This window comes from Apodemus sylvaticus, chromosome 13 (genome assembly GCF_947179515.1).
Source record: "Apodemus sylvaticus chromosome 13, mApoSyl1.1, whole genome shotgun sequence".
Taxonomy (NCBI): Eukaryota; Metazoa; Chordata; class Mammalia; order Rodentia; family Muridae; genus Apodemus; species Apodemus sylvaticus.
In genome coordinates this window covers 6235009-6252554 of record NC_067484.1, presented here as the reverse complement: position 1 = coordinate 6252554, position 17546 = coordinate 6235009, and the positions used below count along the sequence as shown (strand labels likewise).

General features: G+C 35.0%; 1 protein-coding gene across 1 annotated transcript in view; it reads right to left on the bottom strand.

Moving 5' to 3' along the window:
• The window catches only part of Dok6 (docking protein 6), a 564609-nt gene that overhangs the window by 230712 nt on the left and 316351 nt on the right, over positions 1 to 17546 (bottom strand). Inside the window, exon 5 of the mRNA XM_052155464.1 lies at positions 8251 to 8440. Coding sequence (XP_052011424.1) covers positions 8251 to 8440 — 190 coding nt within the window. The remainder of the gene's footprint in view (positions 1 to 8250; positions 8441 to 17546) is intronic.

The following is a 17546-nucleotide window of genomic DNA, read 5'->3' as shown; positions in this document are numbered from 1 at the left end:
ATATATGGAATGAAATTACTGATAAGTGGATATTAACTAGCCCAGAAGCTCTGAATACCCATGACACAAGTAACATATCAAATGACTCCCATGAAGAAGTAAAGAGAGGGCCCTGATCTTGGAAAGGCCTGATCCAGCATTGTAGGGGAATACCAGGACAGAGAAAAAGGAGGGAGGTGATTGGAGAATGGGTGGAGAGTAGGCTATGGGACATATGGGGAGCGGGGAACTGGGAAAGAGGAAAGCGTTTGGAATGTAAACAAAGAATTTAGAAAAAAAATGGTGGGAAAAAAGCTCATTGCTAAATATTCAAACAGCAAATAAGAATAGAAAATGGAAGCAATAGACCTCTTCCTACTTTCTTTCTTCATAGATTTTCACATGAGGAAAGTTGTGATGCAGTTTGCATATAATTGCATGCAAATATGCAATATTTAGTTAACAATGTTATAATTTTCAAAAAAGATAAAACTGGAAGACAACATTAGAAATGTGTCAGTCTTCTATATGATATTCTCTTTGAAAGGGTAATAAAGAGCAGCTGAGGCTTGGCACTGTGAAAGGCCAGTAGAGGTCACTGGTAAAAGAGAAACTTCAGGGGAGAGCCCTAGGTATTGCAGACACCAAAACTATGGGATATCTGTCAAGAACAGTATGGCAGATGTGGAATGTAGCTGGCCTTAGCTAATCTGAAAATATACATGTGTTTTAGATAAACCAGAGACATTGAGCTGCCTATGCTCTTTGCTATCTAGAAGATCTAGTTTGTTCCAGACAATAGACATTAAATTTTACTGTTGGTCTTTGGTTTTGCTTATGTGTGACCATTTTTAAGTACTTTTCTTTAGCTCTTGAAAAAGGAAAGCATGTAGTTCATTTTTTGTTTTACAAGAGCAACAGTAAAAAGGACTGAAGTCTTAGAGATGTCTTGAGTTTATAAATATTAAAAATTTTGAAGACTGTGACTCTGAAAAAAATGGACTGTTTTCAACTGTAATATTAACATGAGATCTTTAAGAATAAGAACTAAGGTGGAGAGAAGATGGGATAGGGGATTTTCAGAGGGGAAACTAAGAAAGGGAATAACACTTGAAACAAAGAAAATATCTAATACTTTTTTTAAGAAAACAAAAGAATGTTGTTAATCAGATAGCACAATCAGCTAAATAAAAATATAAAATAGAATTTAAAAAAAGAAATGGAAATGATACAGCTTATAATGATGTGTTTGTAAGACAAAGTTGACAAAAAGGGTGGAATGCCTTCTTTTCAGGTATATCCAAGTTTTACCAACTTGATACAAACCTGGACATTTCTGGGGAGAGTGAATCTCAGTGAAGACATTGTTTCCATCAGATTGGCTTATGGGCGTGTCATTGGGTATTTTCTCGATTGCTGACTGATTAGGAAGAATGAACAAAGAGCTATCTGTTGGCAGGCAGGCCTGGTCTGTATAATAAATGTAGACTGAGGAAAGTCTACAAAAAATTATTCTTCTTGGGTCTGTGTTTCAGGTCCTACCACCATATTCCTGCTTGAGTTTCTGTCTTAGCTGGTCTTAGTCAATGTTATGCTATGTCATCGAATTGTAAGCTGAAATAAACATTCTGCTCTCCTTAATTTGTTTTTGTTAGTGTTTTAACAGATCAAAGGAAAGCCAAGTACACGACTCAATATTTTATAAGAGAGAAAATGAATTGAAATAAAAATTCTCAAAATAATTCTAAGTGATAAAATAAATAAATAAATAAAGGCACAAAAGAATTTTCAACAGTATTAGTCAGAAAAACTGAAATCTATTTCTCCCTTCAGAATGTCTATTATCAAAGAAAGAAACAACAAATGAATTAACGATTACTACTGTGAATTAGAAAGTAATTAGTGGAAATAGTGTGAAAATTATTGTGAAGGATATTTAGAAATCTAAAACTACAACTACCAGAGGAGCCAGCTACACTACTCCAAGGAACATATCTAAAGGAATATAAGCCAGGGTATTATAGACACCTATGAACCTGTATTTTTACAGTATTAGTTATTGCCAAGTTTTGCAATTAGCATAGATTTTAATGAGTAGAAACATCGAGAAACACACACACATACAATATATTGGAGTTATAGTCAACCATAATGAAGAATAACATTATGTTATTAGTAAAAAGTAGACTGAACTGGAAATCATTTTGTTTAGTTAAATAAACTAGACTGAGAAATACAAATATATTTATTATGTAGAAAAATATTTTTAAATTATTACAATACAAAGTAAATGATGTGGGAAAAGCAAGAGAATTATTGAAAGGTAGAGAAGAGGAAGACTGGACAAAGAAAAGTGTGGTAAGTATGAACAAAGCATGCTATGCATGTTTAAAACAGCTTGTTTAAGGCATTCATTTTTCATAAAGGATATTAGTAAAATATAAAAATACATGTACAATATGGTGTTTTGAAATATACATATGGCATGAAATGGATAAACAGAACAAATTAATTAATCCACCGCATCAAGTCAGAGTTTTTAATAGTGAAAACTTTTAGCATTTCAGGATACAGTGTATTCTAATCATGTGAAAAGTTTCTTTTTACATGTGAACAGTGTATTATCCATATATCTCAAACTTTTTCTTCCTGTACATATTAATTTTGATTAATAGAATTTTGTATAAATGTATTCATCTGTGTTGTTTAGAATAATACTCATTGACTTAGACTTTGCAGAGTTTTTAAAAGGGATATTATATTAAATAACACTATTATGATTTGCGTATCCAGTCCATTTGCTGTAAATTTCCTTGTTCTATTTTGACTACTATACAGAAAGCAACTATGAGAATTCAGATATGAATATCTTTTAAAAATAAATTTGTAGAAATAAAATTTCTCTATAATATGGTTTATATAAAAAATGTCAAAGAATTTCTGTAAATTGTATGCCAGTTTTCATTCACATTACCAAGAGAATAAGAATTGTGTGTCTCTGCTTGACACACTGGAGTTGTGTGTGTGTGGTTGTGTGTGTTTGCAAGGTCTAATGCAGTGGAGCTTTTTTTTTTTTATCATTTTTTATCATTGCTGGTTTCCAATTTTGTTGATCATAGTTTCTACATGTGTTTTCCAGAGTATCAGTATAACTTCTGATACAAAAGGACACTTTTAGCTCATTTATGAATGGTTTATTTGTCTTTTAGTTTAGGGTTGTAAAAACTGTTTAGAAATTTTGAATGCATGTAATTTTTCAGTAAAAATATGATTAGATTTTTTTCTTAACTCTGATCCTGGCTTGTCTTTTAATTTTATCAAGGATGCCTTCGGAAAAACATAACATTTTAGCTTGGAGGACACAAAATTTATTATTGTATAATTGATTTTGGACTTATTTTAGTATTTTGGATTTTGTTTCATTTTAGTATTCTAAAAAACCTTGTCATAATTGTTATGACTAAGCTATAATTGCCTTTATGTTTCTTTTGTGAGTTCATAATTTTAAACTGTGCACTTATGTCAATGCTTCTTGACCTAGTTTAATTTTTGCTGCAATAATAAATACTCTAAAAAAGAGCATCTCGGGGAGGGAATAGAAAGTTATTTTAGCTCAAAAATCCAGGTTATATGTGATCACAGTAGGGAGGTTAATGCAGCAGGAAATTAAAATAGCTAATTAAGAGCAGGGAAGTGAATGCATACTTTTTCCATGCTTATAAAATCTAGGAACTAAATCCTGATTTTGGTGTTGTTCATCTCTAGACTGGGAGTGGACTTAAGCTGCAGAAATATATGATATCAGAGTTCTGAAGGCTCAAGAGCAAATAGTATATGTTTTCACTTGGCATGAAATGTTTGCCTTCTTGCTGTCTTTAGATGGCAAGAGAGATTAAGGTAAACAATGTCTCGAGTCTCTCCTTTATTTTTAAAAATTGGGGATTATTTTTAGTTATATTCCTCTGTGTGGTTATATGTCTTAATAGAGCCCAGAAATGTTGGATCCACATAGGGCTGTAGATGCAGCAGGCTGTGAGTCATCTGACATAGATTCCAGTGATTGAACTTAGATCTCCTGGAAAATCACAAAGTATCCTTAACTCCTGAGCCTTCTCTCCAGTTCCTGTATCTGAATGAAGATGCTATTATAATGGCCACCCTATGTTTATGATATTATCTTAACCTAAATATCTCCCAAAGGATCTACAAACATGATTAGTTTAGGGATGAGGGCTTTGACATAATTTTGGCAGGACACAGTACCATCTGTAGGTGCAAGTTCAAGTTGAGTTCAGGTTTCTAACTTGAGGTTATGCAGTTAGACTAGCCACATATTTTATAATATGGTGTGAAATTACCTAATTTTTTCTATACATTGAGGATATATAAACATATTTTCATTGCTTTATGCCACACCAACTCCAGTGTTATCTGTGTGACAGGACAGTACGTCACTAAGGCGGACAGGAGAAAAATGCCCCTTGGTGCTAGGCTCCCTCGAAGTCTCTGGCAGTGTGCCCACCTCTGGCCTTGAAAAGGGCTTTGATGTTCTTCAAGGATACTGTGCTTCCTGGGTTATGGGTTCTGCACTGTATCTTTCTTCTTCCTATTCTTAATTCTTTATACAGCATGATCCCAGCCTACAAGCTGGTTAATTGATAAAGGAGAATTTGGTATTCTGGTGGAAAGAAAAGAGGATGTGGCGATTACACCTACTGCTTTCAGTCCTAAACTCAATGAACCCAAATTGAACCTTAGTGAAAGAAAGTCTTGGAATGTTTTTCAATAGGGTCCGTCTTTACCATTAGCCTCAGCAAATGTAATACACAAAGAACAGAGACATTAGGGAATGTTATGAATAGTTTGTAGCAGGAAGAATACAGTATGAAAAAGTATAGGACTACCATGAGCTATTGCTTTATACAGGTACTTACGATAAGAAGGTAATAGATGGATAAAAGCATTGAAGGGTAGAAGGTCCTATAATATTCTTTAGATTATAGACATAGATTAGCTTGAGCCAGACTACCTTGGTGTTTGCTGTTCAGGGCAATAAAGAGGGCTCTTGTAATGAATATGTGCTCATTTTAAAAAGCATTTAGAGTTTTGATGACAGAAGAAGGCTTTAAGCATACAAATTGGTCTGAAGGCCCAGCTTCTCCTGTTGATTAATAACACAACTTTAATAAGTAACCACAAGTTAGAATCGAACACCATATTATCTGAGGTTCATGATCATAGTTTGCTTTTGGTCATGGATCACAGAGTGAGAGTTCCTATAGGCATCATGTCATGTCTACTTGCTGTTCTAATTAAGATGGAAATGTACCTTGTTTAGCAATTGTTTGAGTGTTTCTGGAGGTGTACCAACTTCGATCTGTTCCTCAATATACTATAAATATGCCTGACTAAAAAGTAAAATTGCAGCAGATTCAAACCACTCTCTGGTGTGTGTGTCTGTCATTACCTCACCGTACCTGTGCCTTCCTGAATATCAAAGCCCTGGATTTCCCTTGGTCGTGACTTCCCCAGCTGGGTCAGTCCCTGCCAGCTTTATAATCTGATTTCACCATAGACAACACTATCATATCAAAAACATCATCTCAAAGAAATATATATCTTTCTTTTTTATTAAATATATTCTTTATTTACATTTCAAACAATTTCCCCTTTCATGGTTCCACGCCCCCCCCAAAAGTCCCATAAGCCCTCTTCCCTCTCCTTTCCCCAATCAACCACCTACAACTTCCCTATCCTGATATTTTCCTATATTGCTGCATCGAGGCTTTCCAGAACCAGGGGCCTCTCCTTCCTTCTTCTTGGACATCACTTGATATGTGAATTGTGTCTTGGGACTCAACGGAGGAATGAATACAGAAAATATGGTATATTTACACTATTGGAATACTACTCAGCTATTTAAAACAATGAAATCATGAAATTCTTAGGCAAATGAGTAGAACTGGAAAGTATCATCTAAGTGAGGTAACCCAATCACAAAAGAAGACACATGGTATGCACTCACTGATAATGTGGATATTAGCCAAGAAATGTATATCTTATATCAAAGATGTTTTATGTATCCCATTGGGTCTTGAATAGCAGAGAAACTACTCACCCAAAGTAATGCTCTGAGCATCCTTTATAATAGGGGTGGCAATTCAGTATTTCCCTTTGATTTAGTCACAAAGTCCTTTTGTACCAATCACATTTTCACAGTGAGCCTACATAGGGAACTCTGGCTTCTATTTCTAGAACATTCAGATCTATCTGTCAAGTTTTTAAAGGCAGATGTCCTCCCAAGTGTTGTGGTTGGCTTATTTCTTGTGGTTTAGGGCAAGAGTGTAACCTAGTAGAATATTAACATTTTGTCAATAAGAATTCTTCAAGATAGCCGGGCGGTGGTGGCACATACCTTTAATCCCAGCATTTGGAAGGCAGAGGCAGGAGGATTTCTGAGTTCAAGGCCAGCATGGTCTGAAGAGTGAGTTTCAGGACAGCGAGGGCTGCACAAAGAAGCCCTGTCTTGAAAACAAAACAAAACAAAACAAAACAAAACAAAGAATTCTTCATGATAAGCTAGAAATTTCCTGAGATTATACATAGGAAAACTATAAGTTTCTGAGGAAGAATTTTTTAAAAAATTACTTGCTTATGCCAGTTTTATACCATGCTGTTTGCAGCTTTATGATCACTAACTCACTCAGCTTCTGAGAACACAAGCCCTCTAATATAAAGAAGAAAACCGAGCACTGGCATGGACAAAAGGCCCAGGCTAAATGAGTGAAAAAGGAAGCAGTAATTATAATCCAACACTCTCTAATGCCCAAGACATATTGATGCATGGAAATGCACATAATTTTCCAGTATTCTAATAGTCATTTTTTATAATGTTATTATGGCAAACAGCCAAAGCAAAACAATGATTATTTGGAGAGTATGAGCCTTACCTATTCTAATGTGTTAATGTGTCTTCATGCATTTTAATACTACTAAAATAGTAGTCAAAGTCATAGAAGTTTAATACATGCTACCAAGAACATAGTCTGGTGTGGGTCTATAAACAGTAACTTCAAAGCTTGAGCATATTAAAGATAGGAGTGAAAGTTACACAGAGGGACATCCAGTAGGAATATAGGGATAGAAAAAATGAAGAAAACCAATCCAGTAATTCCAGGAAATATCCAATTTTTTGAGAGAGTCTCATGGCATAACTCCTTTTGGCCTGTGGTTCACTATCTACACTAAATTGCTCTGGAATTGAGAGACTCAATTGCCTCTCAAGTGCTGACATTGCAGGTGTGAACCATTCTGCTTTGCAAGAATAGTCTTTAAGCATGTGTCTATATGTATTTATGTGTGGCTCTTCTTTTGCATACAAGTTCAAATGTTATTCTCCCTCTCTCTCTCCATCCCCCATCTCTGTGGGAGTAGGAGTTTATGTGTAGATGCCAGTGGGGAACATTGGGTATCATTCTCAAATCACTGATCTCCTTGGAGACAGGGCATCTCATTAGCCATGTCCACCAATAAGGTTAAATGTGGAGACCATGTATTCCTAGGTATCTCTCTGCCTCTGCCTCATTAATATTTGGATTATAAGTACAGATCATGATGGACAAGGTTTTTTGTTTGTTTATGTTTTATAATGTTTTGTCTATGTGTTTTACTTTACTATGTGTGTTCTGAAATTGAAATCAGATTTTCATGTTTGTGAGTTTAGCACTTTATTAATTTATTTATCTCCCATAGTAAACAATATTTATTTTAATATTTTAATTAATTAATTAATTAACTAATTAATTAACTTTGCATCTAAATCACAGTTTCCCCTCCCTCTTCTACTCTCAGTTCTTCCCTCTCCGCACTTCTTTTCTCGTCCTTTTAGCCTTTCTCCTATCCTCATCTTCCATGGATATGAAACCACTTTGGTAGATCAAGTTCCAGAAGGGCTACATAAATCTTCTATTGAACCTAAACAAGGCAGCCCAATTAAAGAACAAAAATGTCAAAATTAATATTATAGTACTTTAATATCTTACATTATTAAAATAGCTTGATATACATGTCTGAGACTGCAATTATTTTTACTGCAATAATTAACCTGAAATATAATTAATAACATTTTTCAAATAAGAAACTGAAGAGATTCGTATTTGTTAACTTTGAACTTTCATAATTTAATACTTACACATGGCAATGGCAGCCAGAATTTCCTTCACAGGACACTGTTACATGCCTGTTGCACTTTTGTCATGAATTGGAACTTACCTTCCTGACTCAAAGGTGAACCAAGTTGAGTCTCGACCATATCTCCTCAGTGAGCTAAGAGGCCACATCACTAGCTTGACCTTGGCATTGTGTATATCCCAGAGATAGATATTCTCATGAGTGATCTGCATTGTGCATTCACCATAAATATCCAGGTTGGGTGTAGGCATAAGATAAACATTGAATCGTTCTACAAAGAAACAAAAGGTATGGAGAAAAATAAATTAATTGTTCTCACAGTCCTTGGTACCACTCTGCAAAACACTAACTCATATATATATATATATATATATATATATATATATATATATAATTGGACAAAACTATACTGTATACATGTTCTATAGTAAGTATTATAAAATGATTAAATTTAAACATTAGGGTAAACACTAAGTAGAGAATCTTTCCAAACGATACTTACTTTGCTCCTTTACACAGTTGATTATCATAAACACAACCTTCTTAAAAAATATTTATTTAAGAAATATGGAATCAGAAACTTGTGACCTAAAGTATTTAATGTACAGAGTGACACCCTAATTACTGAAGCACTGTAAAATAATTCATTGTGCATATAAAAACATCATAGTTCTGATCAAACACTGCATAAGGTAATTGTAGGTGTTCATTACCACCTTCTACAAAATTTAAGAAATGTCCTTGATAAGCAAACTAAACATATAATTTTGTTCATTCCAGTATATTTTATAGTTGAAATCCTATTATTATGCAGTGATTCTAATTTTTTTCATAATTTTCCATGCATCTCCAAGGCAATTGCAAAGTCCTGCAGCCTTTGACTCCCATTTAAATGCATTGAATGTACTTTAGCTCAGAAAAAATGGAATTGTAAGTTCCAGGAAGTAAAGACCCTATAAAGCTCTATATAAACTAAGTGTGCTTCCTAGGAACATTTCCATGGTTTATAGTAAGTGATAAATATCTATCTGTCAAGACGTATGAATGAAGTAAATACATAATGAATAGAGGATGTGAAAATGGAGGAATTATGAAAAAATAACATCATAATAAGAAATTCAAGAATTACTTGAAGAGAGGTATCTGTGTTTTATAAACTTGATTGTAGAGAGTGTTGAAGAGATGGTGTGGTTGAATTAATTATTTTGAAAGGCCCACTCAGGCAGCTGCACTTAGAAGCTACATCCTGGAATATGTTGCTATCTATTATAGCTCCATGTTCTTAAATACTGAATGTTTACAGTTGCACATGTGAACTGTTTTATGGTAGGTATTATACCAGGCAAGGATTCTGTGAAGCAATGAAATATATTAAGATCCCAAGTGGGCTAAATTAACTGAAGCATGAAGGCTTGAACATTGCTAGTCACATAACTCACATTTCTACCCAGTTGTAGAATTTTTTTTAAAAAAGATAATGTTTTTACTTTGGTTTGTGACTCCCTAGAACAAAATGTGTGTGGATTTCATATTTATTTCCAAGGAAATACCAATGAAAATGGATGCTAAAAATGAAAGAACATTGCCTTATTAGTTATTTACAATGAAAAATGTCCAAATATATACATATCCCAAACATCAAATGTATGGTTCTTACATAGTCGTTTAAAACATCAACATTTAGAATTACATCAGTCATTTCTCCTTCCAGTGGGATTATAATCAATCAGTCAATCAATCAATCAATCCATCAATCAATAATGAAGATGCAGATTTATGTAACAGGTTTATATAAGTGATATTTAAACCTAGTGACAATGACTCAGATCTCTAGAGAACAACTGAATATACTTTCTTGGCCAAGTTCCTTTTCATGAAGTTTATCATTTGTATGTGTGGCTCAAATCAATTTCAGTGGCATCTTTTGTGCATAGAGAAATGGTTCCATAAAAATGAAAAGGAAAATATTCCTCTCTACTTTTCCTTTCCATTAATTTCAATCTGATGTTAGCCAGAGAATCAATATCAGGATGCTAATATATAAATATCCTCAACAATACTAAAATAAGCAGACAGAATTAAATAATACCACTACTTAGGAATCTTTTCATGGTTAATAATCCAGAGCTTGCTATTTAAAAATTAGGACATGTTAAAATTACTTTACCAATGAACTAAAAATGATTACCATTGCATATTTACAGAAAGTCATATGATCAAATACAGGTGATAAACCTTTATAAAAGTGGAGGGAATATCAGCATTTTACAGGACTTTGGTGATAGTTATTGAATTATAAATATATTAATTTAAAAAGTGTCACATGACAAAAATTTTAAGTATTAAAACCATGGAGCCATTTTTACACAAAAATAAAATGTGACTGAATGACTTGTCTCAAAAGCAATCTCCCATGGCCAACTCTAGGTAGGCAAAGCAGATGCTATTACCCATGAGCTTCCATTATTCTCTCATTTCTGCCTTTTCTTTGCATCTGCCACTTTTTTTTTACTATTTTTTTATAATTTATTTTATTTTATTTTTTTAAATATTTTTATTTTCTATATTCTTTGTTTTCATTCCAAATGATTTCCCCTTTCCCGGATCCCCCCTCCCCATATGTCCCATAAACCTTTTTCTCTCCATCCATTTTCCAATCACCTCCCTCCTTTTTCTCTGTGCTTATATTCCCCTCCAATGCTAGATCAATCCTTTCCAAAAGCCCTGAATACCCAAGGAACAAATCGCATAACATCTGCCACTTTTTAAACATAAGGCTAAAGTTAACTCTTTTTGTTGTTGTTATGGTTTAGAAATCAAAGCCTACTAGTGACTGATTTTTAGGAATTTCAGTTTTAATTAAAGTGGTGCTAATTATTACTAAAAGCTGTGAATATTTTTGTTGAAAGGTTATTTTAACATGGATGATTTCATATTTTTCAATGTTTGATTTTTAGATTTTTTTGTTTGACAATGTTACATGCCTGCATAATATATTTTAGTTCTTTTAACCTCCATTCCTCTTATTTGATCTCACTCTCTGGCTTGTGCCTTCTTCTCAACAACTCCCCCATCCTACATCCATGACGTCTTTTTCTGTGTGGCCCACATGTTTAAATTTTCTTGCCTAGGGGTGGGTGAAAGGGTATTTTCTGGAGTAGAAGCAATTCATCTGCATCACTAAGGATAATGACATCATTCACACAAACAAGTATAGTTACCAACAGTTTCTCAAAAAGGTGGAATGAATACATGAGGCCAGTATTTCAAAACATTGTCAAAGAATGTTACTTTTAAAATGAAAGAACCTACATTTCATTTTCAGGATCTAAACACCAGTTTTTAGACTTTGATGTTCATCAAAATTGCCTGTGAGATAGGTTTAAACAGAATCTAGGCTTCATGCAGCCCTGATGGCATTACTAGGCAGATCTGAGGTTTTACTCATTCCAGGAGATGATGAGGCTTTGACTTTGAGTTCCTGATTTTTTATATTGTTGATTTATAAAATTTATTTAAAAATATGGCTATGAAAGAAATAATGGTAGAAAAAGGCATGTTTGTAAAACGTGACTCCACTTTCTAGTTGAACAAGCCAGCACATTCCCTGCAGAATCAAGATATACTATTTGCTGATAGAGCTCATCTCATATATCTTGTGACTCACTTGAAAGGAACATGCCAACTGGAACAAAGGAAAAGAGAACCAAGGAAAAAATGTCATATGAAAGATTATAATTTGCAAAGGTATAAATTCTTATTTGGTGTGATTACATTAATAAAACACTATCAAAGAAGACTAAATATTCCATTTCTAAGTAGCAAGGAATTAAAAATAAAATTAAAAATAAAAGCAATTTTCATTCATAGTGATAATATGATAAATAAATACAATTCTACACATATTGTCAATGCTGATGCATGTAGGAAGAAATGCTTTTTATGTTATATAAATGATTATCAGATTAAATGTGACTTTTCTCAAAGTATAGAATTTAAGAAAATCCCCATACTATCATCCATAAATCTATGTGATGAAATTCAGGGTTATGTACTAGCTGGTATACAAGAACATTAAACATTGTTTGAAACATACAAATAAGAAACAAAATTGAGTGCTGATTTAAACTAGTTTATGTAACAAAGATGTATATTAGACTCTAATCTTTAAGTGTGTTTACCAGAGCATTTCATACAAGAACAAAAACAAGATCAAACAAACAACAAAAACAAGCACACAGAGACATAAAACCAAACCATGTCCAAGCATGTTTTTAACCATGGGCAAGGTTACAACCTTAGTAATTGTCCAGTAGGCATTATAAAATGGATTTTAAGTGGTTTTGCTCAAATGATCATAGTTGTGGGCAAGAAACATGGTCTGGGTGAAGGATCCCAGTCAGACTATGCAACAGAATGGGTAATTGGTTCACAGAAGCGACGGGGTCTTCCTCAGTCAGATGGTAGAGCTTTGAATTGTTCTATCCAGTGTACAGACTAAGCAGTTTATACTTATTTGTATAACCCCGCTTATTTGTGGGGTATAGATAGAAGTGGAGCTTACAGCTGCAGAAGCAATTCATCATAGATACTATGTAGTGAATAGAAGTAAATAAGCAAAATGGAGGGAAATTATTTAGCCCTCTTTAATAATACTGCTTTTATTATTAATAATCACCCTAATAGAAAATATATGTCATGACAAATAGTAAATTTCCATACACTTATTTTCTTTACTTTTAATTAATATTTTCATAATTTTTTGAGAATTTCACACTTTTTTTTTTCATTTTTCATCCCAACATTTTTTTCTTTGCAGGTCCTCTCGAATCCACTCCAAGTTCCTATACATGGTCATTATAATTTGTGTTGTCTATATACTTCTGGATGTAGAGTCATATACTCCCTTCCACATAAGCTTTTCTGTCGGGAGATTCATGAACTATTCATTTCTCTATCTAAAATGTTATTTGGTTTGATATTATACATTTCTTGTACAGACAATCTAGCTTATGTGAACTTAAAAGTGACGTGATCTTCTCTTGTCCCACAAATGGTATTTGGCTTCAGTAATTGTGATTATCTAGCTCTTAAAATCCCTAAGCCTTTGGGAGGAGGGTTGCAAATGATGTTTCACTTGTGACTATGTACTACACAGTTACTTATTCATGGTTCTGGAGCCAATCATGAGTTTCTACATTAACCATCATCTACTGAACAAAATAAAAAATTTGATGAAGTCTTCGAGCTAGACTACATGCAAATTCAGAAGGCAGTTTGAGACCATATCCAAAGATACTACTGTTTTTCTTTACACCTCTTCCTTTTCATATAGCTCTTCCTTTTCACATTATCAAAGAAAACAGTAACAGAGAGGAAAATAGCCACATCTATTTAGTCATATATTTTTGCAATAAATAGTATTTTCAAAAAGATGCTTTTGAAGATTTTATCTAAATTTCATGCACTTAGTATGATGCTAAATCAAGTATGTTTGTGAGAGCATGGTGGTACCACTAGTTTAGCTTTGCTATAATACATTTGAGAAACATTTGTTGGATGCTAGTACATTATCGTTTATCAAAAACTGTTCTTTTTATTAACTGATTGCTGGTCATTTTTATCCACTCTATCCCTTTGCTCCCTGTTCTTCAGATATGATGAACCTGGATATGATGAAATCCAGCACAAAGTAGCCTACATATCTAGAAGCCAAGAGAGGTGCATGTATTAACCACCAAAAGCCAAAACAACCCAATCAAAAAATAGGGTACAGAACTAAACCAAGAATTCACAATAGAAAAATAGCGAATGGCTGAGAAGCACCTAAAGAAATGTTCAAAGTCCTTAGTGATCAGAGATATGCAAATCAAAGCGACCTTGACATTTCACATTACACCAATCAGAATGGCTAAGATCAAAATCACAGGGGACAACATATGTTGGCAAGGATGTTAAGAAAGAGGAACAATAGTCCATTGCTGGTAGGATTGCAAACTGATACAACCACTCTGGAAATCAATCTGGAATATCCTTAGAAAACTAGAAATAGATCTATGTGAATACCCAGCAATACCTCTCTTGGGAATACACCCAAAAGAAGCCCCACCATGCCACAGGGGCACATGTTCCACTATTCATAGAAGCCTTGTTCATGATAGCCAGAAGCCATTTGGGAGGGAGAAGAAAGCAACCAAAAGAGAGGAGAGAGGAGGGAGGGACATGGAAGGGAAAGGGGATAGAGTGGGTGAGAGGGGAACATGATCTGGCATTGGGTGGGGGAAAAGGACTGAAGCCTTGAGGACCAGGAGAAAGAATGGAAATAGGCATCCTCAGGATGTAGGAAACAACCCAGGTGTCCCATGAAAAAAGAAAGGATATAGAAAATGTGGTTCATTTGCATAATTGAATACTACTCAGCTACTAAGAATGAGGACATGCTGAGTTTTGCATTCATTATAGATGGAACTAGAAAATATCCTGAATGAGGTAACTCAGATCCAAAAGGACATGTATGATACATACTCACTAACGAGTAGCTATTAGCTTTTTTAAAAAAGTACAGAATACCCAAGATACAGTCCACAGAACTCAAAAATGTCAACAAGCTGAAAGGCCCAAGTGAGGATGTCTCAGTCCCATTTGGGAGAAAGAAGAAAGCAACCACAAAAGTGTAGGGAGGGATGGAGGGAGGGAAGCAGGGACATTGGAGGGAAAGGAGATGGAGAGGGGTGAGAGGGGAATGTGATCTGGTATTGGGTGGGGGAAAATGACTGAAGCCTTGAGGGTCAGCAGAAAGAATGGAAACAGGCATCCTCAAGAGGTAGGAGTTGTGCAGACCCTTAAGAATGTACCAGAGACCTGGGAGGTGAGAGACTCTCAGGACTCAAAGGGAGGAACCTTGGATGAAATGCTACACAGTAGGGAGAGGGAGCTTGTATAACCCACCTCTAGCAGAAACACAGGGCATCAAGTGAGGGATGGGGTTGCCATCCCACAGTCAAAACTCTAACTCATAATTGTTCTGTCTGAAAGAACTGCATGGATGGAAATGGAGAGAAGCCTGAGGAAAAGAAGATTCAGCAACAGGCCCAAAGTGGGATCCAGCTCAAGGGGAGGCCCCAAGACCTGACAATATTATGGAGGCCATGGAGAGGTCACAAAAAGGGACCTATTATGACTGCCCTCTGAAAGACCCAACAATCAGCTGAAGAGGTAGATGCAGATATTTGTACCCATCCAATGGACAGAAGCTACTGACCCCTGTGGTAGAATTAGGGGAAAGCTGGAAGAAGCTGAGTAGGAAAGCAACCCTGTAGGAGGACCAGCAGTCTCAACTGATCTGGACCCCCAAGTTCTCTCAGACACTGGATCACCAAGCAAGCAGCATACACCAGCTGATATGAGGCCCTGAACACATATACAGCAGAGGACTTGTGGGTCTAGGTTTAGTCAGAGAAGATGCACCTAACCCTCAAGAAACTGGAGGTCACAGGGAGTTTAGAGGTATGGTGGGGTGGGTGGCAGTGGGGTGTGGACATCCTCATGGAGACAGGGCCTGGGAAGGATTTATTGTATGTGGAACAGTCAAAGGATGGACCTGGAAGGGCATAAAATCTTGAGTTTAAAATAAAAATTAATATCTTATCACATCTTCCACAGTATTTGATTAAATTCAACAATAATTTACATATAAAACTCCTTATATTGGGGTATCTCTTCCTTTTATAATTTAAATCGCACTCAGAAACAAGCCCCATAAAATAAAGCATTCTTTAGATCTTAGGTTTTGAGTAATTTTTTATTAAGTTTTATTTATAATTTCCATTCTTCCTATTTGTGTAAATTTCAATTTCATTGCTTCCATATCAAAATTATAGCCTATTTATTATTATCAAATATATATTTATTAATAAATAAAAATAAGAATTATATACATTTATAAATAAAACTAGTTATAAAATGGCTAATTATGGCTATATAACCAAAAATGTTGATTTTTTAATTTTATGTTTGTCTATTAATATGTGATTTTATAAATTAAAATTCACTATATGTACAGCTGTATTAAAATACTTTTAAAGAACTAAGATCATTTATTAAAGAGAATATACAAGCAAAATTTATTCTGTAATTGGTTAAAAAACAGATGGAGATTTAGCAAGATGTATTTTAGAAAAAAAATAATTTGGTTTTTTCCTTTCCCTGCTCTATAATAACTCTTTAGTATCCTCTTCTTGTCCCTGACACTACCTCAGCACATGATCAATGTTAAGGTTACTGGTGTCTATGAGGATAGATGCATCTTCATGCCAGGAATGTCTCAGCCACTGTGATCTAGATTTAGCCTCTCACCTTTCCTTCTGTCAGGGAACCTACAAGGTAGTCATTCTCATTTGAGCCCACATAATCCCTTTGGGGGTGGGTATCTGTCTTAGGAAGGGGAATAGAAGAAAATGGAGAAACCTTGCTAATTAGATGCTAATATTGGAAGTTTGCTTCTGTGTTGCTGTATTCCTGATGATGACCAATTCAGTAATTGTGTTTTGGAAGGTACAGAGAGAAGACTATTTCAGAGAACCACCACAACAACTAGACCATTTCAGGGTTGTGCACCTTGGTGGGAGATTCTCATTTCCATACAGGTTCTATATTCCTGAATTGTTTTCCTTTGCTCTACACTTCCATTTTCTTTATGCAAAAGACATTTGGCACATCTAGGCAAATGTCCTGGTGTGGGTCATGTCACTATGAATCAAAGGTGGTCTATTCATAGGTATCTCCCTGTTTTTCAAGAAAACCCATGCATGATTGAAGCAATCCTATGGAAATGTGGGCCACCGACTGATCAGCATCTGTGTATTTGAATAGCGTGAGTAACTGGATCTACTTTTTACCCCCATACTCAGATATATCATGGGAAAACAGAAAATACTTTAGCTCCAAAAAAAAAAAAAATGCTCACACTCTCTACTCTCCTTTTATCAAAGTTCTCTGTAGAATTGTGCATAATATGTGCTTCTCTAAAAGAATTACAGGAATGGAAATGGAAAGAAGCCTGAGGGAAGAAAGGTCCAGTGACAGGCCCAAAGTGGGATCCTGCTCAAGGAGATCCCAAGTCCAGACACTATTACTGAGGCTATGGCGCGCTCACAAAAGGCAACGAGCATGACTGTACTCCAGAAGACCCAACAAGCAGCTCAAAGAGTCAGATGCAGATATTTGCACCCAAATGGACAGAAGCAGGTGACCCTGTTGTTGAATTAGGGAAGGCTGGAAGAAGCTGAGGAGCAAGACAATCCTGTAGGAGGACCAGCAGTCTCATTTAACTGGGACCCTCAAGATCTCTCAAGCACCGAACCACCAAACAGGCAGCA